The sequence below is a fragment of the Bos taurus genome, chromosome 1 (genome assembly GCF_002263795.3).
Source record: "Bos taurus isolate L1 Dominette 01449 registration number 42190680 breed Hereford chromosome 1, ARS-UCD2.0, whole genome shotgun sequence".
NCBI lineage: Eukaryota > Metazoa > Chordata > Mammalia > Artiodactyla > Bovidae > Bos > Bos taurus.
The window spans coordinates 151,645,236-151,672,220 of NC_037328.1; the positions used below are offsets into that span (position 1 = coordinate 151,645,236).

Below are 26,985 nucleotides of genomic sequence, written 5' to 3' on the forward strand. Positions count from 1 at the left end.
TCTGGGGGCTACAGATGGTGACTGCAGCCATGAAATTAAAAGATGCTTGCTCCTTGGAAGAAAAGCTATGACCAACCTAGACAGCATATTAAAAAGCAGAGACATTACTTTGCCAACAAATGTCCATCTAGTTAAGGCTATGGTTTTTCGAGTAGTCATGTATGGATGTGAGAGTTGGACTATTAAGAAAGCTGAGCACCAAAAAATTGATGCTTTTGAACTGTGGTGTTGGAGAGGACTCTTGAGAGTCCCTTGGTCTGCAAGGAGATCAAACCAGTCCATCCTAAAGGAAATCAGTCTTGAATATTCACGGGAAGGACTGATGCTGAAGCTGAAATTCCAATACTTCGGCCACCTGACGCAAAGAATTGACTCATTTGAAAAGACTTTGATGCTGGTAAAGATTGAAGGCAGGAGGAGAAGGGCACGACAGAGGATGAGATGGTTGGATAGCATCACTGACTCAATGGACATGGGTTTGGGTGGACTCCGGGAGTTGGTGATGGATAGGGAGGCGTGTTGTGCTTCAGTCCATGGGGTTGCAAAGAGTTGGACATGACTGAGTGACTGAACTAACTAACTAAACATCATTAAGTGATGCCCATCAACTGGAAGACACCTCCAAATCTTTCTCAGAGTACTCGAGACTCCCAGAATTCTAGGTCTTGCACCTTGATCTCTCACTGTGTCCTGGATTCTGGCCATGTTGACCATATGTCATTCTGCAAACACAATTCTCTGACTCAGTTACACACCCTTGATCACACTGTTCTCCCTGTAGTAGAATATTCTTCCCCCTTTAGCCTGGAGAAAGTTCTATCTGTCCTCAGATGCCACCCAAGCATTACCCCCTGTCTGCAGCCTTCCTCTCAGGCTGTCACCTGAGGCGGTTCAGTATTTGCACTTCCACACTCTATCGCATTGCACCTCGTATACCTCGAGCAGAGTTCTCGTGTATAACACCTAGACCTACTGCTTCTCATGTGTCTTTCCAATAGTCTGGAATTTGCCTGAGATAGGATCGATCTTTTTTTTTTCTTTATTTTTATTTCTGTGGTCTAGCAGTGTGCCTGGCACATGGAAAGATACCTTAAGATGTATCTGTTAAATGAATGATGAGTGTATTTATGATGAGGTCTTTGATAAATAATGTGATAAATTGTAAGATGGTTAATATACACTTATTAAATGGATGGATGGAAGGAAGGAGGGAAAGAAGGAAGGAAAGATAAATGGATGAATAGGTTCAAGAAAGGGCAAGGTCCTAGACAAGCAGTGTGGTGAGTGGGTTTACTCATGCAGAATGGAAGGGGGAAATGGCAGTGATTTGACTCTCCTAGTGAAAAAGAGCTAGGAGTCAGACACGACTGAGTAACTTCACTTTGACTTTTCACTTTCATGCATTGGAGAAGGAAATGGCAACCCACTCCAGTGTTCTTGCCTGGAGAATCCCAGGGATGGGGGAGCCTGGTGGGCTGCCGTCTATGGGGTTGCACAGAGTCGGACACGACTGAAGCGACTTAGCAGCAGCGGCAGCAGCAGTGAAAAAGAGAAGTTTTTCATTGAGTTGATTATACAGTGTTGGTGGATAGTCCAAGAGGGGACAGTAAGTTAATAAAACATTGGTGACCTGGAAAAACCTCAAACTTTGCGAGTGAATCCTTAGAACTTTTCTTGCTTCCTTCTGAAATGATACAAATGCTTTCATAGCATAGATATGTTCTTAGGAATAAATGGAGCTGGAAAAACCTTGACTTACAGCAGTGCCTTCCTCTCCCAGGTAGCCTTCACTGCCTTTAAAACCTGGAAGTCCCTGGGAATAAGGAAAGGAAGGATACATTAGCACTCCATAGACCAAAACTCAGAGGTAATCAAGCAAGAATTCCTCAACTTCACAGTTTTACTTTATGTAGAATAGTATGAGTTTGCAAAATACAGCCTCCCCCCCCCCCAACCTAAGCTACATTTACACACATAAAAATAATGGAATTTTGAGACAAGTATCCAGATCACTCAAGGGTGGGTGTGTGAGAAACATTTTCCATAGCTCTCTCTGGGGTTTAGAGCTGGAGTTTATAGAGCTGGAGTTTTTTTCCTAGACAAACATTCTATGAACACAGCTATATTTGCCCCTGACAGGCTAGAATTATCCTCTTCTCATTAAAAATTCTTTTTGAGGATTTATGCTACATGTAAAATAGACCACACATATTTCTTTCCATTTTTCCTGATACCTGTTTAAAAAAATTCTACCATTCTCTGTACATGAAATCAAAGCACTCAGGAAATAATTAGCCCAAAAACTTTCTTCAGAGAGACAGCCATGGTGATTTGGAAGTTACAGTGCTATCTATAAGTTATCCAAAATCAAACACATGTGTAAATAAGTAGGACTGAACATTTTAAACACATCTATGGTATGTTTGTGCATATTTGAACATTTCCTCAAAGCCCAAATCATATTTTCACGTAAGGGTACATTAACTTCTTTGGGTTAGGAAATACATGAATCTGTTGTTAGTTACTGTTTTCAGACTTGGTCTGTTTTTACTTATATATTTATGGCAGTATTTTTGTCTGGGTAGAGCTGAATGAAACATCTTGGCATCTCTTGCTGTGACAGGGTGAGCTGATCTAGCTTTTCAGCAGACTATACAACTTATTCCCTATCTGATTTAAATAACTCTGCAGCCATTAAAAACAGAAATTAAATTGACTCCTTAGTATTTAGGAAGCTTTCATTATTCAACATAAGAGATCCCAGTTGGTTTTTCTGCATCTTGTCATCACTGCCAGGACACTGGATAATCAACAGTCTAGGCAGTTTCTCTCCCTCTCTTTCTCTTTTTTTCCTTTTGGCTGTTCCGCCTGGCATGTAGGTCAAAACTACACTCCCTCAGTGGAAGCATGGACTCATAACCACTGGACTGCCAGGGACATCTCATCAGCAGTTTTTCTCTTGATGCTTTTATAAAAAGGTTTTTTTGTTTTTTGTTTTTTTAAGACTCCAATTTAGAAAACCAAGAAGAAGCCTATCTAATTTGACATATAAGCAGTATGATAAATGGTTACCTCAAAGGCTCTACCTAGGAGCCCTTATTTTTACCTAAACCTGTTTCTGAAAAACATACTATATTCAAATAAAATGAGCCACTATTGCAACTAAAATCACCGTTTTCCCTGCTGGTCCAGGGTCTCCCCTTGTGCCATCTCCTCCAATGCACTTGCAGAATAAACAGCAGCACGTCCTTTCCGCAACATTGACCTTGAGGAGGGTAGGAATACGTTACATTTGGTGGTATCACTGCCCAGTCACACTCACACACAAGCTCAAGGTGCTCTAGAGAGGATGAGGGAGACAGGCTTTACCTTTCATCTTTCCTTCTGTGATCTTCATTCTCCACCATATGACGAATTCAGAATAACCTCAAAGATGTTTTTGTGTTCTCAAAAAAGCATCAGTTTTGCCACATCCAACTCACTGCACACTAATTTATTAATGGGCTCTCCTGTGCCCACATTGACCATGGTATTGTTAATTACCCTGTATAATTCTGCCCCTAATAGTTTGTTCAATAAAAAGAATACATGCTGGTTTTTTTTTTTTTTTCCCTTTTCCTGTTTTGTGAAATATTTGTATGCTGGAGAATTTAGACACTGTCCATTGTCACATTGCTTGGCATGGAGTTCAATGGTCAGCACTTCTAGCACAGTTTGTGTGGGACAGGATTTCAAAGACACCAATTATGTGTTCAACATTCAGAAGCACTTGCTGTAGAGGGTGGGCATATGAAGAGATTTTATACTCTGGTTACGTTTTTTTACTCTGGATAAAAAGCATGTTATATATTTAAAAAATCTGAGTGAATTTCATCCTGGACCTAGTTAGTCATCCCCTGAAAAACTGACATAGTCCATCACATTTGGGGGCTTCTCTGGTGATTCAGTTGGTAAAGAATCTGCCTGCAAAGCAGGCCACCCAGGTTAAGTTCCTGGGTCAGGAAGATCCCCTCTGGTTCACTTCCTGGGTCAGGAAGATCCCCTGGAGAAGGGACTGACAACCCACTGCAGTATTCTTGCCTGGAGAACAATTAACCCATAATATTTACTTTAAGGAAACTTCTGTCTGCGGTAAATACTGTGATTTGCCTCAGTGGGGTAGAATCAATCTTTGTGTTGAGAAGTTTCCCATCAAAATTCTAGTGTGATGAAAAATGAAAATATTTTGTTATAACCATTTCACAATTTCTCCTCTAAATTGTTTCTTTTTATATACTGTTTCTTTTCTGATATTGGAAAATTCTGTTTCCCCCCCGCCCCATAAACCTCAGAAAACCCAATAAAACTTGAAATGTGTGAAACCAAACAACAACAACAAAATGGATTCTGTGATTTCATGTTAGATGATATCAATTTTCTTTGGATCACTAACATCCTACAGCATATTTTACTATTAACATTAAAATGGGCTATTTCCAAAATTAAACATTTCTTATACAGTATTGCATTTATGTGACATCTAAAAACTGATAACCTCGTTTGAAGAATAACTTCCTCCCTCTATGAATTACCAATTTTAAATTACAAATTTCAGAGACAGAAAAAAATTTTGTAAAATAGACACCATTTTCCCATGTAGAAAGGAATTACAGCAAAACTTCCATATTAAGTTACAAGAAAACTTCTGTATTCTCTAAGCAATTATTTTTACATGGTTACTACACTGAAGTGAAGTGAAGTCGCTCAGTCATGTCCAACTCTTGGCGACCCCATGGACTGTAGCTTATCAAGCTCCTCCGTCCGTGGGATTTTCCAGGCAAGAGTGCTGGAGTGGATTGCCATTTCCTTCTCCAGGGGATCTTCCCAACCCAGGAATCGAACCCAGGTCTCCCACATTGCAGGCAGACGCTTTACCGTCTGAGCCACCAGGGAAGCCAAGAGATGCTTAGAGATGATATTCTCTAAGCAATTATTTTTACATGGTTACTACACTGAACACACTGTTTAAATATCTATATGCGAGATCTATTGTCAGAAGGTAGCAGGAGAATGGATAAAGAAGCTGTCGTATGTATATACAATAGAATATTACTCAGTCATAAAAAGGAATGCATTTGAGTCACTTCTAGTGAGGTGGATACACCTAGAGCCTATTATACAGAGTGAACTAAGTCAGAGGAGAAAAACGAATATCATTTATTAATGCATATATATAGAATCTAGAAAGATGATACTGATGGATTTATTTGCAGAGCATCAGTCGGAGAAGGCGATGGCACCCCACTCCAGTACTCTTGCCTGGAAAATCCCATGGACGGAGGAGCCTGGTAGGCTGCAGTCCATGGGGTTGTGAAGAGTCGGACACGACTGAGTGACTTCATTTTCACTTTTCACTTTCATGCATTGGAGAAGGAAATGGCAACCCACTCCGTATTCTTGCCTGGAGAATCCCAGGAATGGGAGCCTGGTGGACTGCCGTGTATGGGGTCACACAGAGTCAGACACGACTCAAGTGACTTAATAGCAGCAGCAGCAATAGAGACACAGATATACAGAACAGACTTATGGACGTGGGCAGAAGGCAAGAAAGGAGACAGTGGGATGTATGGAGAGAGTTAACATGGAGACATATGCATTATCGTATGTAATCTAGATAGCCAATGGGAATTTGCTCTATGACTCAGGGGACTCAAATCAGGGCTCTATAACAACCTGGAAGGGTGGGGTGGGGAGAGAGGTTTAAGAGGGAGAGGACAGAGGCATGCCCATAGCTGATTTAACATTGACATTTGGCAGAAACCACCACGGGAGTGTAAAGCAGTTATCCTTCAATTAAAAATAAATAGAGCTTCCCTGATGGCTCAGATGGCAAAGAATCCACCTGCAAAGCGGGAGACTGGGTTTGATCCCTGGGTTGGGAAGATCCCCTGGAGAAGGAAATGACAACATACTCCAGTATTCTTGCTTGGAGAATCCCATGTACAGAGAAGCCTGGTGGGCTACATACAGTCCATGGGGTCTCAAGAGTCGGACACAACTTAGCCACTAAACCACCACCAAAAATAAATAAATTTAATTATAAAACAAAAAGTAGCAGGAGCCAGCACCTTACTGGGAAGTGTCTTGATATGCTGATTACAGATTTTATAAATTATAAGCAAATTGCAAATTTTCAGTCTCTCATTAAAGGTGAAACTAGTCATAGATAACTTGAAAACCTTCACCAAGCTAGTTTGAATTCTTGTATATTTCTAAAAGAAAAAGGATTGTGATGCATCTTATTTAGGGATTAGGTTCTAAAAATAGATAGATCATAAGGCAAAAATTTCCATCAGTCAAGACAACCTTTAAACATCTTTCCATCGTAAAGTATGACATGGGAGGTCCATCATCACATCACTAGTTTTTCTTCCAAGATTGGAACAGATGTTCTTTTTTCAGTTGAACTCTATGGAATCAGCTCTATTCACAGGCCATTTGCAGAAAAAAAACACATATCTTAAACAGCAGAATCATATTCAGTGTGGTGAATTTTGGCATTTAGTATCTGCAAGGAATGTGAAAACTGGCTGACTGGGGGATCAGCCAAGTCACTCTTACAGCTCAGACACCCTTTGGTGGCATATTTATTGACTGCAATTTGGGCAGGATTATAGGTGCTATTTAGTTTCTTCCTTCTTCTTTTTCTCTTGGCTACGCATATAAATTAAACATGCTTTCAGACATAGAAAAGAAACTTATGGTTACCAAAGGGGAAAGTTGTGGGGGAAGGATAATAAGGAGTTTGGGATTAACATAAACATACTACTATATATAAAATAGATAACCAACAAGGACCTACTGTATAGCACAGGGAACTATAGTCAATACTTTATAATAACCTATAAGAGAAAAGAATTGGAAAAAGAATATGTGTATATATATATCCATATATATATATATATATATATACATTTATAACTTAATCACTTTGCTGTAACCTGAAATTAATACAATATAAATAAACTATACTTTGATAAACAAATAGAGAACAATAACAAAAAGAAACATGCTTTGACATTGCTCTACAATACGACGATATGATGTTTCTTTCAAAACACCTCTTCATTTTGGCTTTTCACAAAATCAGAAAAGCCTGGTTCTACTCCCAAATGAACAAAATTAGTTCACATTCATAAGCCTAAATATGAACCCTATATACAAAACAAATAGAAAATTTAAACTCATGAGCCTTTTCTGAGTGACTCACCAGGTGCTTTGACAATTGGCTCCCAAGATCCCTGGTCCCAAGAGTGAGCTGCGTCCTGTACTCAAATCCTTTCCCAAATTCAATGTACAGAAGATCAGCCAGGTCGCTGGAACTGGTGGGTCCATCCAGAGCAACAGTGATGAGGGCATTCAGGCCTAGCCAACAGTCAACAGTTCTCCAGTTAAGCAGAGTAGGGCTCCTTTACGCTCTTTGCATAGGTATGAGAGTTGCCATTCCAGGAAGCCGGTTGCAAGAGGAACACTCATTTTACCCTCATTCACTCTCCCCAACCACACACTGTAAAACTGACAAGTGACAGAGTCATCACTAGCGAATGAAAGAATTTCCATTTTTCAAAACTAGAGCGGAGAATAATTTATATAATAAATTATAACAGATCCTTGAGGTCTCTGGTGACTTAAAGTAAAATAGTGAGTTTAAAAGACTCCACAGAGAAAAGGGAAGCCTCCTACACTGGTGGTTGGAATGTAAATGCCGCCACTACAGAAACATTATGGAGGTTCTTCAAAAACCTATAAACAGAGCTATCACATGACCCAGCAATCCCATTCCTGGGCATATATCCAGACAAAACTATAAGTCAAAAAGATACACGCACCCCAATGTTCACAGCAGTACTCTTCACCATAGTCAAGACATGAAAGCAAACTAAATATCCATCAAGAGACGAATGGATAAAGAAGTGGGATACATATCGTATATATATTACTCAGTCATAAAAGAAAGAATGAAATAATGCCATTTGCAGCTACATGAATGGACCTAGAGATTATGGTACTGAGAGAAGTCAGAAAGACAAAGACAAATACCATATGATATCACTTATCTGTGGGATCTACACTACGACACAAACGAACTTATTCACAAGACAAAACGGACTCTACGCTTGAGTCGTCACAAACACAGAAAACGAATTTATGGTCACCAGAGGGGAGAGGAGGTGGGAGGGATAAATTAGGATAAATTAGGACTTTGGGATTAGCAGACAAAACTACCATACATAAAATAGACAACAAAGGCCTACTACACAGCACACGGAACTGTAGCCCGTACTCTGTAATGCACCACGGTGGGAAAGGATTTGAAAAGGACTGCACCTCCATGTCTGAATCACTTTGCACGATACCACAAACCAGCACATTGTAAGTCAACTATTTTAGTAGCAGCAATAAGGAATCCACAGAGCATACTAAAGCACAGAGGAATTCATATGTCAGCAAAGTAAGTATTCTTAATTTTTGCCACTTGAAAGGGAGGTCCTTGGAGAAGTAGTGGGGTCTTCATCTGGAAGCTTATCAGAAATGCAGAACTTCAGGCCCCATCCAGACCCGCAGAATCAGAATCTATCTTTTAATAAAATCTCCAGGTGATTCACATTAAAGCTTGAGAAGCGTAACTCTAAATGACAATCTGGTTGGAATTACATGTACAAGAGACAGTTAAAGGTCTCTTGTAAGGCAATTAGAAGCAAATGTCATATAACCAACCAGAGCTGTGACTCATAGACTCTGGAAGTTTATAGATCAACATATTTCAAAGAGGACTTTTAGAGACTAAGAAAGTGTTGACTTATTTTATAAAGTAAGGACATTAAATGGTGATGTTACTAAGCCGGGCAATCATTAGGGTGGAGGTAACCATGCAACAACTGCGCTCTCATTTATTGATAATTACTATGTGCCTAGACGTTGGCTAAGTGCTTTACATGCATTACCTAATTTTTAAGATATAAATACAACATTACAGGTAAGTGTGATTACACCTCTATTTTACAGATGAGCAAAGGTTTTCATCCAACAGCACGACTCCAAAGCTTACACTCAAAGGACATTTTAATAACAAAAATGTACTAAAGACATAATAATAAAGGCCAGTCCTAAAGTTGGATAAATTCAGTTTTATGAAAACATAACTATTTGGCATACCCTTTCTCAGTTTATTAGGGATAGGTGAAGAATTCTTTGGATGAGACTTGAAAACCAGTGGATCAGAATAGATAAAGAATATTCCAAGGACGTGGCAGAGTCAAGAGTGCTTTCTTATAGAAGTTTCTATGTGATTTTGAGAGGAAAAGGAGAGTAAAGAGAACAGTTTCAGGGATACAGTGGGGAGACTCAAGTTCTACAACAGCAAACAATGTGGTTGCTGACATGAAATAAAGGAAGAAATACCAAAGAATAGGGTGCCTAACCTGTCCTGGTTTGCCAGAACTCTCCTGGTTTGAGTGCTGACAGTCTCTGGTTTGTCTCAAGCAAACAAAGACAGGTCACTTCCAAGAGTGAGAATGATGGGGAGAAGCGGGATCGGGGCTGGGAGAGGCCACGAAGAGCGCCAGGTTCATCAACTCGTGTCTAATGATCAAAAGGAGGCGTGCCAGTGGGCCTATCTAGAAGGCGAAAAGATCTCACATCCGATATTTCTTGTAAGTTCCAAGAAAGGTAGAAGTTTAAGAGTTATGAGAACCACGGGGTTGTTGATTTGCAGGAAATATGCATGTAACTATAATTTGTAACTCAGGTTTGCCTGGTGGCTCAGATGGTAAAGCATGTGCCTGCAATGCTGGAGACCTGGGTTTGATCCCTGTGTCGGGAAGATCCCCTGGAGAAAGAAATGGCAACCCACTCCAGTACTCTTGCCTGGAAAATCCCATGAACAGAGGAGCCTGGCAGGTTATAGTCCACGGGGTTGCAAAGAGTCAGACACGACTGAGTGATTTCACTTTCTTTCACTTTCACTTTTCTCAGGACAGAGGACTCCAATCCCGATCTTTCTGGACTCATCTGGTCCATATGATCTTAAACAGAGTGTTTTGAATTCTTAAAAAATGAATTAAGAAAAAGAAGCTTTCAAAAGTTGCGAGAATAAAGAATCACTGAGTAGATTCTAGAGTACTGGATTTTTTAAAGTGAAAAAACAGATTCAAACCCCAATCTACATGTGTTGGTTATAAAGTGATATCCATCCCTGAGGATCCTTTTCTCCTGGTCTCCTCTTGTTCCACGGTGATGGCTCAGTTTACATGTACAGAGTCTGGGCCTCAAGTTAGAGAGGCTCTCCAGGCTGAACAGATCAAGGGCTCAGCATCAACTCAGCATCTACATGAAATGTGGGAGTTCACAGCCAGAGGTGCTCTCTGTTCCAAGTGGGAGACATTCAACACCTTTCAAAGAACATTGTGACCCACACCCTTTTATCTTTCCCACTGAAAGGCTGTAGCTAGTGTGAGTCCTCCAACCTTTACCTCTTTTTCAAAGTTGTTGGGGCTATTTTGGGTCCTTTACATTTCCACATATATTTTGAACCTTTTTTTTTTTTGTATATTAACAAATACCCTGCTTTGATTTTGATTGTGACTTAACTGAATCTATAGATCTGTTTGGAGAGAATTGACATTTAACCGTATTCAGTCTTCTTTATCATTGTTTTAATAATTTTCAGCAAATAGACAACTATATTTTGTTAAATATATACCTTGGCACTTCCTGTCATGTGTACATTGCAAATGGCTTTTTAAATTTTGTTTTCCACTTTTTCACTGTCAGCATTTGGAAATACAGTTGATTTTGAATACTGGAAAAAGATTCTAAATTTCTGAGGATATTCAAAATCTAGCTTCTGAAGTTAAAACTCATTTACCAGTTTTCCTCAGGAGTTGGAAGAAAGAAGATCAGTCTTAGAAACCTGGGTGTTCCAAGAGAAACTTTCTGGATAAAACTGTGATTTTGTCTGCAAAGGTACATCTCCCACAAAAGAAAAGCTGAAATTGAAAAAGCCTTTCCTATCCACCTTTCCTGATCTCAGTCTTCATTCATATTTCCTCTTCAGATCAAGAATAAAGGCCAAGACGATAGAATAAAGAGAAATAGCTTTAGTAAATACAATAAAAATAAAACCCTTACCCTTCAGCTGTGACTTCAGTGAACTTTGCAATCTGTTTAAGATGGAGGAATAAGAACCAGTGAAAAGACAAAATCTAATGGTGGCTCAGTGGTAAAGAATCTGCCTGCAATGCAAGAGACATGAGAGACTCAGGTTCGATCCCTGAGTCGGGAAGATCCCCTGGAGAAGGTAATGGCAACACATTCCAGTATTCTTGCCTGGAGAATCCCATGGACAGAGGAGCCTGGCAGGCTATAGTCCATGGGGTTGCAAAGAGTCAGACATGACTGAGTGATTAACACTTTCACTTTCAATCCACCTCTAATAGTTAACCAGAGAGACAGGTCAGATGCCCTCAACGCAGAGCCTTAGATAGCCATTTAGATGCCCATGATTTATTGAGGAAGCACTCTCTGAAGAAGGGAACAAAGATAAGCAGGGTCAGGCTGGAGAAGGAGCTGAGCAAGACAGTGTTTCAGCTAAAGTCTAGCTTCAGCCTGATCCCGTGGGGAACTCCGGAGCCAGAGTTACACCACACAATTGGCATCCAAGTCTCTGCACTCCACCTGCTGCCCAAAGATGGGGACAGGGAGTAAACTTCCAGGCAAGGTTGGTGAAGGGCAGTTCCTCAGAGAGAGGGGGAACCTGTGAGTAACATGTGAGCAGCCAGTGCTCATAGCAGCTGGATGATGAGGGAGCCTGTCTGTAAGGGGGTCTGGGTGGGGTACCAGTAACATCCACTTACAAAAATCTGTTTCTATTCTTAGTCAAACCAAAACATGTGAGTGCATTTTCCTTCCACTGATCCATAGTTTAGTACAAATAGCCAATAAATCAGACTGAGCATTGGTTCCTAAAGCCAAAAGCCTGGTGCCAGAGCTTGAAAAACTCATTAACACCATAGTTGGTCAATCTGTCATCTGAGAGAAGGAACTGATTACGAAGTCCCAAGACATGAGTAAACTTGTCCACCAACGCTTGGAACTCTGAAAACTTTAAGAGTGTTAGAAGAAAATCGTCCAACCCTCTCATTCCTTAGTCAAGCAGAAACGTACATGGTTCACTTCTGCTGGCACTTAAGACGTAGAAATATTAGATAGCATGGGGCAAGGGAGGCAGGAACATACTCCAGGAAAGCTTAGGAAGAAAAAATAAAGTAATACGAGAGAAAGGATAAGACACTGCATTCAGTGCTATTTCATATGGGCAGGAGGAAAAAAGTAGATGCCAAAATGTTGTGAGAGCTTGCTTGCCCTCCCAAGCACATTCAGAGTGGAGAGGCTGCAAATTAAGTGCTATCTGAGAGTCTGCAAATGTAAGAGCCAGGACTCAGTTTTGAGATTCAAAATTCGCCAACACTCGTTTCCCAGCCCTCCCCATTTGTGTGGTACCTTCTTTTCTAAGTTCATCAGATTTTCGTTCAAGTTTTTCAACATCATCATCCAATCCATCTGAAAATAAGAGGGCCACCTAGGAGAGTATTCAAAAAAGAAAAATGAGTGAAAAGGAAGTCACTGCAACCAAAAACCAATAAATAAAATAAAACTAAGTTACCTTTCCCCGAGCAGCTGACTTATTCTGAAATGCATCCCACAGAGAACTCAAGTGGTTTGCGTTGAGAAGAGACGGTCCTTTAACTGTTAAATCCTTCAAGCTGTTCAGGATGTTTTCACTGTAGATCTCAAACTTGGGGGAATATTTTTCTGCAGCATTGGTCACTTGAAAAGCCACACTAACCTGAGTCTCCGTGCCCACCTCACAGCTTACCCCATTGAGGGAGCTGATGACACGTAAGATGTCTTGAAGATAGGTTTCCATCCAGGACTGGCCTTCGAGCAAAGTCTGCCCATTCTGCTGAGTTGAGATGTCAAATCCCACCACAACGTCCACAAAGCAATCTAGGATTCAAGGGAAAAGCATATTGTATTAGACCAATAAAGAACTTCATTTGGCTTGTATGTCATGGTTGAATCATGAGACTTGGAATTCTTGTTTCCATCCCAGTTATAAAGCTGGAAAACAAGGAAGAGGATGTGAATAGTGCAAAGGCTCAGAATCACTCTTTCACAACCTAAAGTGGGGTTTTTTTTTTTCCCCCAGCATCTATAAAATCTAGATGATTCTATAACAAAGGTCTGAAAGATCCCAATGTGTCCACTGAAGAAGCTATGAAGAGTCACTTAAATAGCTGAAACATGTTGTGGAAATGTTAATAGTCCAAAAGAGGAAATTCATTTCATGCTACGTATCAACTGAGGTCATTCAACAAATATTAAATTATAATTATAAGGGAAAAACATTTGAAAACAGAAAGTTGTTTAGAAAAATAAATTAAAAAAAGAAAAACCCCTAAAGGAATGATTTTGATGATTTAATCCCTGAACAGAAAACCACTGAATTACTAGAACACATTACTGCCTTCAAGGAAAACACTCTCTTGTGAAAAAACAAAGATGCCAAAATGTCATCACTGAGTGTTCCTAGGAACTGTCCTCTTGAAAAATGGAGTATTTTAGCTTTTTACCTAGATTACTAAAATTACAAACTCTAGTAAATAAGTTCCTGGTGTTTATTTAACTAATTCAGATTGATGAATGAGTCCATGATAATGTGATCAAAGAAATGGAATTTGGGGAACAGTCCAGAGGGGGCAGTCATATGCCTAAATACAATCAGAGAGAGTGGATCATATAAGTCAAGTGGGCTGTCATGGAATGACCTTGCAGACTCTACAGAGATGTCTGCCCTCAAATCAAGAGCCCTTCAGAGCTAGCAAGAGGAGGCAGAGACGATTTTGGAAGTGGGCTAGGAAGAAGGCTAAAAGTGGATGGGAGTGGGAATCAAAAGGGGGTGAGGACTGGCTACCAAGGGCGGTAAAAACAAATAAACCAGGGTTCTGAGAATCTGACAACTAGCAGCGAGGAGCCCTGGAGTGGGGAGGCAGACTTTAGTTTCAGTACTGTACAGGTCACTACTGTGTTACTACTGAACCACTTGTGCCAGATCTCTTCACCTCTCTTCACCTCTCTATTTTCTTGTCTATAAAAATAAGAAGATTATATATTTCAAGATAAAAGTACAAAAGAACAGGGAAAAGAAAGGATTGGGCAAGACAGTAATGGTCTCCTGATTCCCTGCCAAACCCCAAAGCTGATTTTAATTATCTGACTTATAAAGAAAGTCCTTAATTGGAATTAATGATGGCAGAGTTTTAGTATTAAGAAACACTGTCCAACAAATGAACTTATTTAAGAAACAGACTCACAGACATAGAGAAAAACTTATGATTGCCAAAGAGGGATGGGGATAGGGGAGAGACAAGTTGGATTAGTAGATACAAACTACCATATACATAAATAGAAAAGCAACAAATCCCTACTGTGTAGCACAGGGAATTCTATTCAATATTTTATCATAAACCATAATGAAGATAATATGAAAAAGAATATATATGTACAACTGAATCACTTTGCTGTACAACAGAAATTAAGACAGCATTATAAATTAACTCTACTTCAATAAAATTTTTTAAAAAAGAAAGAAATATGGTCAAGATAGTAGGGTATATTAATAAGATTAGAAGACAGATTCTGGAGAAAACACTTATTTTAAGCACAAAGTTGGGCTGTTGGTTATTAGCTGGGATGAGAGAAAAATTTTGTTGGAGATTTAAAAGAAGGGGATATCTTAGATGAAAAAAAGAGAAAGAAAGATCTAGAAAATATAATTAGGTAAGTGAAGTAAAAGTGAAAGTCATTCAGTCATGTCCGACTCTTTGCGACCCCATGGACTATACAGTCCATGGAATTCTCCAGGCCAGAATACTGGAGTGGGTAGCCTTTCCCTTCTCCAGGGGATCTTCCCAACCCAGGGATCAAACCCAGGTCTCTGCTTTGCAGGCGGATTCTTTACCAGCTGAGCCACCAGGGACGCCCACAGTTAGGTAAAGACCTAGTTTGTATACCTCCAAGACCTGCTATCCGCACATACACACAGGAGCTGGACACTTGTCCCCTGGAGATCCCCGGCGGCACCACTGCCGGCTCTCCCACACAGTGTGTCTTGGGTAGGGTTTGACACCGCCTCCCTGCAGTAGGTCTTCAATGACTGGTCTAACCCATGTCCAACCCAACTGAACTCATGAGAGCTCTGGCCCCTTCCACTACTTCAGCCACAGATTCAACACACTGCCGCTCCTGTGTCTGACTTTCCAAAGGGCTGGATAACACAGTTCTGTAGTGTGGGAGAGCAGCTCTCCATGGGGGTGAACTGTGGCCAGTGAAAGGCAGAAGGTGGGAAAAAACCAATAGATAAGCGGCTCTTCTTCCCCCGATTGGCTGGTCTGTGCAGTGTTTCCGGGCTTCCCGGGTGACCTTCTGCAGGACCAGCGTACCAGTGATGCCTTCTCAGAAGCTGTAGTGAGCTTGGTAACACACAGCTCATATTTACTTTCTTCTTTCTTGTATCACTCATTCTTGCTTCCCCGGGACTGTACTCCCACTGGAGTACTGCCACATAAACTGTGCTTCAAGCTCTGCTTCCTAGAGAACCCCAGTAAGACAGGGACCTAGAGATCCTTATCAAGAAAAGTTGGAAATGACCATCAATTTTTTCTTATATTTCCCATATTCGTTGAGTCAGTTCCTGAAGGTGTGTCTACTTCGTCCTTATCAGACTGGCCTTTGGTTGAATGTCCTTTTTGACTCATCTTCCTTGATGTGAAAGACGAGAGGTACTCTCGACTCTTTTGCTACCTAGTCATGGCTCCATGCCAGAAAAGGCAGCAGGTCCATATCCTGAAAACTGCTGGGGGCCTCCTCTGGGTGGTTAGAACAGGCAGACTCCAAGAAAAATCAGGAGATTAGCATGGATAAAGATAAGAAAACAGAGTTCAGTTTAGTTGCTTAGGGGAATTTGGTGTATGTTGAGGCAGTAAATTGAAATATAGCTCTGAACTGCTAAACGATTAAAGTTGCTGAGCCAAGGAACTCTTGGCAAACTGTCCTTTTGTGAACTTAACTACTCTATCACTCCATGCACCTGGACTTATAAAATTACTTCAAGATACCTTTGGCAATACGCTGAGAGTTACTAAGACTCACTGAATATTTACACGAGCTTGTTCTCATGCATTCCTCATGTGTCCCTATGACACACAGAATAAGCAGAAATGCTTCTAATACTCGTTTTGCAGAAGAAGATGCTGTGGCCTAGAGAGGCTTGCCCGAGGTCTCACGGTTGCTATTGTGGATCTCGCATGTGGGAATGAGATCCAGGCCTGTCTGGAGTCCCTGCACTGAACGACCTTATTTTCACCACCTCCTGGGTGGCCAGTGATGCTAGGTCATGCAGGTTTCAAGTGCTATATTATGCTGCTGGAAGGGACAGCCTAGCAGGGAGTGGCTTCTTTACATAGCAGAAGCTTTTGAGATATAAACCCATGATGTCTTAATAAGTTCCAGCACTTCATAGTTGAAGCACAATATTTATAACATGAACACCAGATAACCTAGACAGCCACTATACCAACAAATTTAACAACCCACAAATGTGTTGGAATCAGACAGACATAGAAGTTTGCTTACTTTGTTGCCTTCCGTATAATCTGGGCTGGGCTTCCAATATTCCTTAGAGCTCCCTTTTCCTCATTTGTAAATGGGAATGAAAATACAAACCACAGAGAGTTTGGGGGTTTAATGAGATAATGCATTTACAGTATTTGAAAATGCGTGACCCTCCATAGAGGCACAAGAAATACTGATGTTTCCCTCATATCTCCATGCAGCTAACCATCCTTTCCCATAAACTAAATCCTAAGTACAATCAGAGAAACAGAAATAATTTAACTGCACAAATGAGAAAACTAAGAAAGGCTAGTGACCACTCCAAAGTGGTGCATGTTTTAATAAGAAGCAAAGCTGGATGTTCAGGCTCTGAACCTGGTTTCTTTTGAGACACATCAAGCTACTGTCTGATTCCCCTTGATTTGGGAGCTTATTTTCAAGAGGAGCTGGTATCCTCCACCGTGTTTGCACAGGCTTTATCATTCCAACCTCATTAGTCCTCAGACCACAGCTTGGCCACAAAGGCCTCACACATTCTTGTTTGTTACAGTAATCACTTGAATTATCTTTAAAGTGTACTTTTCTTATTTATTTATACATTCATGACTTCTGTTTTGACTTTCCACTTGGCTTTCTTTCACCCTATTAAGGACAGATTAAATACTTCCAAGATCATTTTCAGCCTGATGTGAATAAATGGAAATGGGCATTTCATGTGAAACAGGAAATTCATGTGGAAGGTTTGGCTGAGGTCACCAGGCACATTACAAAGTATGGGAGGAAAGTGGGGTGCAATTTACATAGACAGTCCTGACCAATGGCAGGACTCTTAAACTTTGGTTCACATACTGGGCCTTATGGAAGGTTTGTGCTTAGAGCCCAGAAGACTTATGGAGGGGACAGTTGGTGTGCCATGAGTCTCTGCCCACAAGTGCATGCACACACACACACACACACACACAGACACACAAAGAGAGGAGATAATGTTCTCTTTAAGTGAAGAGAGAAGCACTCTGAGAAGCAACCTGGAGATGATACGGTCAAGAAGTTCTAAAGAGTGAGACATGATGTAATGTTGCCTTCTATAAAGGAGAGGCACCCACACTGGAACACCGACACTGAAGGGCTGGAACTTCCAGAGTTTCCTGGGGAAACTGACACATAATTGTTTCCCATGGAGTTGATACTGCTGCACATAAGAAAGAGCTGTGTTGGGCTTCTCTGGTCTCCCATCCAAGAAAGCTGCCTGGAGGGGCAAAGAGATAGCAGCAGATAAAGCGGGCTGCTGCTGCTAAGTCACTTCAGTTGTGTCCGACTCTGTGTGACCCCATAGACGGCAGCCCATCAGGCTCCTCTGTCCCTGGGATTCTCTAGGCAAGAACACTGGAGTGGGTTGCCATTTCCTTCTCCAATGCATGAAAGTGAAAAGTGAAAGTGAAGTCACTCAGTCGTGTCCGACTCTTAGTGACCGCATGGACTGCAGCCTACCAGGCTCCTCCATCCATGGGATTTTCCAGGCAAGAGTACTGGAGTGGGTTGCCATTGCCTTCTCCAAGATAAAGCGGGAGGCATCCCTAGATGCCCCGAAGATGAGGAAGGCATAAGGGAACAGCTGGAATTGAGAGATGCTCACTTTCCTCAAGGGACAGATGCCTCTGACAAATGTGCAGAAGGGGAAGTCTTTGAAGCAGTCATGAGTAGGCCCAGTTTACACAAGGGTTGCTGATAAAATGGAGTTCTGAAAAGTACCATCAAGTGAAGAACTTTCCTGATCCTCTTTGGCCCATCTCCCTTGGCCAGCCCATGCTGGAGAGGTTGGACACCATGATCAGTAAGGAGATGGCAAGGCCTGGGAGGAGGGGGCATCACAGGAGGTGGGGGATGAGAGCTAAAATGCCGACCAGCTAAAATGGTCGTGGTGATCGGCCTGCAGCAGGGAAAGCACAGTGAACTTGACTGAGTGTGGAGTCTGAAGAGTTATCCAAGGATGGACATATTCATCACCAAGAAGAGGGCCACTTACTTCTTTAAAGTGGCTGGGGGCAAGGCAAGAGGTGACCCCATGAATGAATCGAATGGGTCGATGGTAGACAGAAGTGCAGTGACTTGAGGACGACGGCCCAGGTGTCACGTTTATTCAAAGTAATGTTAAATATGCATTCCTCATTTCATTTGAACTAGACGCTTTGTGGTTTATTTTTACAGATGAGAAAATTAAACTTAGGAAAGTTAAGCCACTTGTGCAGGAAAAAGTGGCTATTAAATGGGCACTTATAGTCCACTAACCACTCATCTCCAGAGCTGCCTCTTAACAACTGTGTAGCCTTCCTCTCCCTGGTGGAAATCTAGGCTTACTCTTTACCATAGATAGTTATACAGAATCACAGCCAACCCAGTGGGGACTTTTATAAAAATAGAAAGTTATTTCTCCTTCAAGACCTTTTCTTCCATCTGTTGGAAAAAAATGTCAAAATGTGCTAATTTTTAAGAAAATATTTACCAACTTCTGCGTTGAAGTTTCACATTAACACTCTAAACTCTAAGATACTCCCTCACTACCTGTGGCAGCAGTTGGCAGCCCCACTGCTAGGCAACCCAAATCTGTCAAATAGTTTGTTTTCGGGGAACACATTCTTCAGCCTCTGAAACCACCCAGAGTGTAAACAGGCCTTGTCCTCACACCTTCAGAAGGTGAGGCATTCCCATCACAAAGAGGGCATACTCTCCCAGGAGAGGAAAACTGACAAGAGGCTCATCCTGTGTCTCAATCTACAAGGGACAGAAAACACTTGATAACTGTGAAAGGTTCCATTTGAAACAACAGGCACAAATCTGCATTCTCCCCGCAGCCCCAGAGATGGCAGAGACCCTAGGGACCTGTTGGATACTCACTGCTGTCACCCCGGGGGGAACAGATGTTACGAACAATCCTCTTCTTGACCTTCTTCAGTTCGTCAAAGTTGTGAACTGTCAGCTTCTTATTGGCGGTCCCGGTGATCTGAACGAGCTGCTGGTCATCTACATCCCCGATGCCCACGGAGTAAATGTCGATGCCTTTGTGTCTCAGCTCTTCGGCAGCCTGAGCCACCTCGTCTTGGGACTGGCCATCCGTGAGGACCAGCAGCACCTGGGGGGTACCTGCGTGGATCCGGCTGCCCATGTCCGGCCGGAAGTAGTGCCCCACCTGCCGGAGGGCGGCACCGATGTGGGTGTATCCAAAGATCTGCTTGATGTTTTCAATCTGAAATGAGATCTCCTCCTTGCCGATGAACATTCCCAGGGGGAACTCTGGCTGGTAAGTGTGGCTGAATTGGGCAGCTCCTATACGCACTCTGTTGTTACTGATATCAAAGTCTTGAATGACAGAGGCCAAGAATTCCTTCATCTTCCTAAAGTCATCTGGATGAATGCTATTTGAACCATCCATGAGGAACACGAGATCAACTTTTTCAATTTCACAGTCTACAAAGAACACAACAACAAAATCAGATTGTTATTCTTTCTCTAACTGAGCAGGGTAAGTCAAATGAACAAGACTGGAAGCTGACTGTGGCTCACATCATGAACTCATTATTGCAAAACTAAACTTAAATTGAAGAAAATAGGGAAAACCACTAGACCGTTCAGGTATGACCTAAATCAAATCCCTTATGATTAGATTAGATTAGATTAGATCTGATACACAGAGTGCCTAAAGAACTATGGATGGAGGTTTGTAACACTGTATAGGTGGCCATGGTCAAAACCATCCTCAAGAAGAAAAAATGGTTGAAGCAGAAGCTGGAATCAAGATTGCCAGGAGAAATAGCAATAACTTCAGATATGCAGATGACACCACCCTCATAGCAGAAAGCAAAAAGGAACTAAACAGCCTTTTCATGAAAGTGAAAGAGGAGAGTGAAAAAGTTGACTTAAAACTCAACATTCAAAAAACGAAGATCATGGCATCTGCTCCCATCACTTCATGGTAAATAGATGGGGAAACAATGGGAAATGTGACAGACTTTATTTTCTTGGGCTCGAAAATTACTGCAGATGGTAACTGCAGCCATGAAATTAAAAGATGTTTGCTCCTTGGAAGGAAAGTTATGACCAACCTAGACAGCATATTAAAAGGCAGAAACACTACTTGGCCAACAAAGGTCCCTCTAGTCAAGGCTATGGTTTTTCCTGTGGTCATGTATGCATGTGGGAGTTGGACTGTGAAGAAAGCTGAGCACTGAAGAATTGATGCTTTTGAACTGTGGTGCTGGAGAAGACCTTGAGGAGTCCCTTGGACTACAAGGTGGTCAGACCAGTCAATCCTAAATGACATCAGTCCTGAATATTCATTGGAAGGACTGATGTTATGGATGAAACTCCAATATTTTGGCCACCTGATGTGAAGAACTGACTCATTTGGAAAGACCCTGATGTTGGGAAGGATTGAAGGCAGGAGGAGAAGGGGATGGCAGAGGATGAGATAGTTGGATGTCAGCACCAATTTGACCGACATGAGTTTGACTAGACTCTGGGAGTTGGTGATGGACAGGGAAGCCTGGCATGCTGCAGTCCATGGGGTTGCAAAGAGTTGGACACGACTCAGCAGCTGAATTGAACTGATAGGGAAATGCTATTTCTGAAGGTGGTGTTTTAGCTTATGCCACCCTGTGGTCCCATTAATTGGAAAGAAAACAGAGACACACAATCCTGCCATAGGGTCAGTGTGAGGCATAGTCCCACATCCTTTTAGGCTTCTCTTTTCTGTCTGGCTTCACACCATTTTCTTTTCTGAGATGCTAGCGAACTGGGGGTGATGTGACAGAAAATGAGCTCTCACCTGCAATCTAGGCTTGACTTCCAGAAAGCCCAGTGACAGTGGTAGCATAACAAGAAAAATAAATGACACATCCATCTAGGGATGCGAACAAACAGACAGATGGTCTTTATTATTGACTTGGCCTTGCTGGCCAGTTGAGTCAATAAGCACTTTTCTCGTTTCCGGCAAATTGAGTTTTAAGACACAAGACTTCAAGCCTCTATCTAGTCTCTTTGTCTCCTAACCAGCCCGCTTTCTGGTGCATACAGGCAAAAATGTCGGCTTGAGAGAAGTGATTTTGAACAATTCACGATGGTTTAGTGCACTATGCTGCCCTTGTCTTATCACAGCAAATTAACAAAAAGAATGTGAAAGGCCATTGCCAGTGAGTGAGTTATGCTTGGCGCATGCTCATGTGTGTTCTTCAGCCTTCTGGAAAGCATTAAAATTTCCTTGAATTCCCCATAGAGCTCATCACTGACCTAACATTATTAATTCTCATTTTAGCCTCAGAAAAGATGAAAGATATCTTGAGATTTCTGTGACTGAGATAAACAAGGTAGAGATAAACTATCGGGTGAATAGATCCTTCAGGAACTGGTTAGTTCATTAAATGCCTTTGTTTCAGATTCAAATAAAGGAAATGAACTTTCTTTGTGCCCAAGGGAGAACATTCAATATAAAAATTCAGTTTCGACTTCTACAGTGGACTTGAAAAGGTCAGACTGAATTTAAGACATTGGCCAGTAGAAGGTAAGAGACTCATCCCAGCTTTTGTTGAGATCCAGATGGATTTTGTTAGTTTTGTGAACGAAAAAGATAGTAGCTGTAGTCTCAGGAGGCATAGCATATGAAAAACAGGAAAGTTAAATAATTTTTAAAAGGAACTGCACCAAGATATTGAAATCCTAGGTTAATATTAACTCTCTTAACAAAAATACTTGGTATTTTTAGTAAAACACATCCTAATAAAAATACTAAGGAGTTTTAAAAGACCATAGTCTCCCTTTGATAAGAAACCGTAAATTGGCAGCTGAACACATGAATGAATGAATACATACATGGATGTGGCAGTGCAATTTCGAGCTGCCAGAACAGAAACATAGCACCTAGGGCAGAAGTCCTGTATGCTCTCTGCTCTGGAAACATCTGAGGCTAAAACTGGGTGTTTAGCACTGGGCTCCATGTTTCAAATGAGCCTGTGCCGTAACAGAAACCTGCGAAGGCACAGGGAACTTCCGGACTGGAGGAGACAGGACTCCAGCCAGTGGTTCTGAGCACGAGAGGGACTTGATTTCTTGTGTAAACAGAAAGAAGAACTTCCTGTGGGTGAAAGTGGCGTGCAGAAACCCATTTGTGTTCCAATAAATACAGTCTGTTCAAAAAATGGTGAATTTTGTTGGTTATTCATTTTAAATATAGCAGGACCTATTGCGTAGCACATGGTTCCTGCTCCATGGTATGTGCCAGCCTGGGTGGGAGGGGGCTTGGGGGAGAATGGATACATGTGTATGAAGCGCTGAGTCCCTTCACTGTTCACCTGAAACTACCACCACATTGTTCATTGGCTATACCCCGATACAAAATGTTTCTGGTGTCAATAAAAATTAAAAAAAATTTTTTTTAATTAAAAAAGGAAGTATAGCCCCTCTTCATCAACAGAAAAAAAAAAAAAAGGTGAATTTTCCATCACTGGAAGAATTTATGCAGAGGTGTAGAAGGTTGAAGATTTCACAAGGTGGGAACTTCTATAGAATCTTCAGTGCCCCATTTGGTTTCCCGCTTATTTGGACCTCTTCTGATAATTAAGAAAATGTAATGGATGAATCTTACCTACTTTTGAAGAGTTACATACGCTGGCAGACACATCTGAAAATATCCCCTTCAGACCTCCAAAAGTTTCCACGAAGAAGTACTTGTCACTCGATCCTGCCATGGCCAGCAGCTCCACAGGGTTGGCACCGGCGATGCCCACGGCCAGGACAAGGATGCCCTTGTCTCGCAAGGCCTTGGCTGTAGCATTGAGCTTATCAGCATCGTGGGATTCCCCATCGGTGATCACGATGAGGACCTGTGGGACCCCTTTGTGCAGACGGCTGCCCCGGGCTTCCGTGAACATGTGGTCTGAGAAGCCCAGGGCCTCGGCGGTGTAAGTGTTGCCCCCCAAGGGCTGATCATTCTGGAGCACCGAAATCACCTCCCATTTGGTGTCCAGGTTATCCAGATAAAACAGCACCTCCGGGTCATCCGCGTACTTCAGAGCCCCAAACCGGACGTGATTCTTGCCCACATCAGCTTTTTTCACCAAGTTGATCATAAAGTCCTTCATGATATTGTATTCGTCATGGTCAATGCTGCCAGAGCTGTCGATTACAAACACGACGTCTAAAACTTCAATGCGCTTGCATTCTGAAAGAGGAAGGAAAAGGAAAACTGATGAGATTAGCCTTGCACATTATGGGGGATTCACATCCCCCACCATGTCCCCCTGCATTTTAAATGCCAGGGTGTCCCCTCCATAGGATCAAGCTGTGCATCTGGATGTTTGCTCTCTGGATAACAGACACAGTACACATACTCATTTGTGTCTCTTTTAGGACAAGGCAGATGTGATATGAAGCCTGCTGCAGTGGGTGGGAAGCGGGTGGGGTGACAGTTACAGGACATCAGAGATAAACAGGACAAGTGCTTTTGGACCAAAAAAACCCAATTCATAATTCTGAGGAAATTTTCCTGTGTAAGTGGTACCTTCAACATGTGCTTTCATTTATGCAAATCTGTCTATATATATTTTTTTTTTAAGCCACAGGGATCATGAGGTTTTATTCTTAAGATAAACCTTGGGGAAATGACCAAATGAAAATAAATTTGGCAACACTATATTTTCTTCATGGCTAACTTTCCAAGGTTGCATTTTCTCCTTTTCTGACTTTCTTAAAACATAATCTGTATTCATGTCTGGGCTTTGTTATAGAAATTGGCCCATTCCACACTTGGCCCAACCAAGTGATCCTAGCATGACCTCTCATTAACTTTTTAAATGTGGGGTCAATGCCATGGAAAAGTAAAGTAATCCATGTGTGTATCACATTGTATTCTCAAGTGCAGAGTTCCAAACTCCAACTCATTCATTCTAGAGAAGTGGAACTGTAGGATGGTGAACGATTTAGCCTTTATGTAGCACCGTCTGTCTACAGGCCTGAGGAAGGTATGTTTCAACTGTTACCTCATCCATTTTGGAGAAATGGAATTGTGAGAAGGTTTCCCTAACCCTTCCCCAAGGCTCACCACATTCCCTTCTTTGGAGCCACTTCCCTACAACATGGTAGGGTTGTTGCAAACCCTAAAGCCAATACACTTACCCACCTAACTGGAGGCCACATGTACAGAGCCATGACCACATCACCCAGAAAGTCTGGTTCCACACAAATAGAAACGCTGTCCCCTGGGCCTTCAGCTGCTCAGGGGAGCCTGCTTGGATTACCTGGGAGGCTGCAGGGTAGGCTGTTCAGTCAAAGCACCCTTCAAAGAGGTCATATTTGTGTTGGTTGGAGTTACCAGGACGCACAATCCAGGTGTACTCCTCTAGCCACAAAACATAGATTGCAGTCACCAATACTTCTAGTGTAGGTTGGCCAGAACTATTATTTGAACAACACGATGACGTCCCTTTTTTCCTTTAAAATTCCGTTAAGATTCATCTCCTTCCTAGAAGTTTTCCAGAATGCCTCTGTTGTCAGGCCCCATGGGTCCCTTATTCCTGCTGAACTGTTATTACTTTCATTCTGCAGCACCCTGGGAACACCGTGATGACTGCCTGTTTATTTCCTCTGAAGCATCCATTGCTCAAGTTCCTATATCTTATCCCTCCTTTATAAGATTTAATAAATATTGACATGTTTTTACAAAGATTATCTCATTTCATATAAGTATTTTAAATGAATACTTATATGAAATGAATGAATATCATTCAGTCATAAAAAGGATGAAATAATGTCATTTCCAGCAACATAAATGGACCTAGAGATTATCCTACTAAATTAAGTCCGACAGAAAGAGACAAATATTATATATCACTTATTTGCAGAATCTTAAAAATCTTAAAAAAAAGATACAGATAGACTTATTTACAAAACAAACTCACAGACATAGAAAATGAACTTATAGTTACTAAAGGGGAAAGTAGGGGGAGGGATAAATTATGAGGCTGGGATTAACATATATATACATAAAATAGACAACCAACAAGGATCTACTATATAGCATAGGGAACTATACTCAATATTTTATAATAACCTATAAGGGAAAAGAATATGAAAAAGAATACACACACACACATACGCACACACACACTGTATGTATGTGTAACTGAATCACTTTGCTGCACACCTGAAACTAACATGACATTGTAAATCAGCTATACTTCAATAATTTTTTTTAAAGCAATAAGTAAATAAATTGCTTCCGTAAGAACTCCTGATTCAGATCCTACTAGGGAACCAGACCTAAAATCCTGTATGGTACTATTTTCCTTAAATGGAGGATTCATCCCCCTAGTGCTTTGTCTACAAATGGGGAAGAACCTAGGTAGATCTGAATTGTTCCTTACTGTCTGATTTTAACAGTTCTGTTGAGGAAACTTGCATTTCTCTATGTGAGCCAAAAGCCACTAGGATAAATAGTTCAATTGAACAAAACTGGTTTATAGTGTTCAAATAGTAGATTGCTTAGTTCAAGAGGCAAGGACCCACATGGATATGTGGTGTTTCAGTGACCCCCCTGGTGAATGTCCCCATGCTTACCTTCATGGGGGCTGCATATTCCAAACACAAGGTCATCCTCAATGTGCTTCAGAATGTCAAAATTCTCAACATAAAAAACCATCTCTGGCCTCCCGCTGATCTCTTCCAGCTGGGTGACGTTGGAGCCAAACACCCCTACAGAGTAGATAATGATGCCTTCTTCCCGAAGTGCCACCGCTGGGTCCTTGACTATGTCCTGAGCCTCACCGTCCGTGATGAGGATGAGGAATTTCCTGACATTGGGCCGGGCTCCCTTGGCAGGGCTGAAGTACTGAGACACAAAGGTCAGGGCACTACCCATCAAGGTGGTTTCTCCAATGTGAGCCATTCGGTCTATTGCATCTGAAATTTCCTCCTGGGATGTGTATCTGTTGAGCTGAAACTCTTCCTTATTGACGTCGCTGAACTGGACCACACCGATTTGCACTCGATCTGCCCTGATCTGAGATTTGCTCACCAGGTTCTTCATAAATGTTTTCATTTTGATGAAGTTCTCTAGTCCTATACTGCCAGAACTGTCCACCAGGAACATGATGTCGGCCTTCATCTCTTTGCAGGCTGCACGGGAGAAAGGAGATGTATATTCAAGTTGGCTTCATGTGAAAAGATGAAGAGTGAACAGGAAAATCTAAAACACAAACAATTCTATACGAAGTTAAGTGTGTGCTTGCT

The 26,985-nt window shown here is 41.6% G+C and overlaps 1 protein-coding gene across 1 annotated transcript in view; it reads right to left on the bottom strand.

Moving 5' to 3' along the window:
* COL6A6 (collagen type VI alpha 6 chain) overlaps window positions 1–26,985 on the bottom strand; it is a 115,992-nt gene that overhangs the window by 81,168 nt on the left and 7,839 nt on the right. Inside the window, exons 5-12 of the mRNA XM_015474150.3 lie at window positions 26,314–26,871; window positions 23,345–23,920; window positions 19,606–20,175; window positions 12,704–13,047; window positions 12,541–12,619; window positions 7,250–7,404; window positions 3,173–3,265; window positions 1,760–1,813 (exon numbers count right to left, since the gene is read on the bottom strand). Of these exons, the coding sequence (XP_015329636.1) occupies window positions 1,760–1,813; window positions 3,173–3,265; window positions 7,250–7,404; window positions 12,541–12,619; window positions 12,704–13,047; window positions 19,606–20,175; window positions 23,345–23,920; window positions 26,314–26,871 (2,429 nt within the window). The remainder of the gene's footprint in view (window positions 1–1,759; window positions 1,814–3,172; window positions 3,266–7,249; window positions 7,405–12,540; window positions 12,620–12,703; window positions 13,048–19,605; window positions 20,176–23,344; window positions 23,921–26,313; window positions 26,872–26,985) is intronic.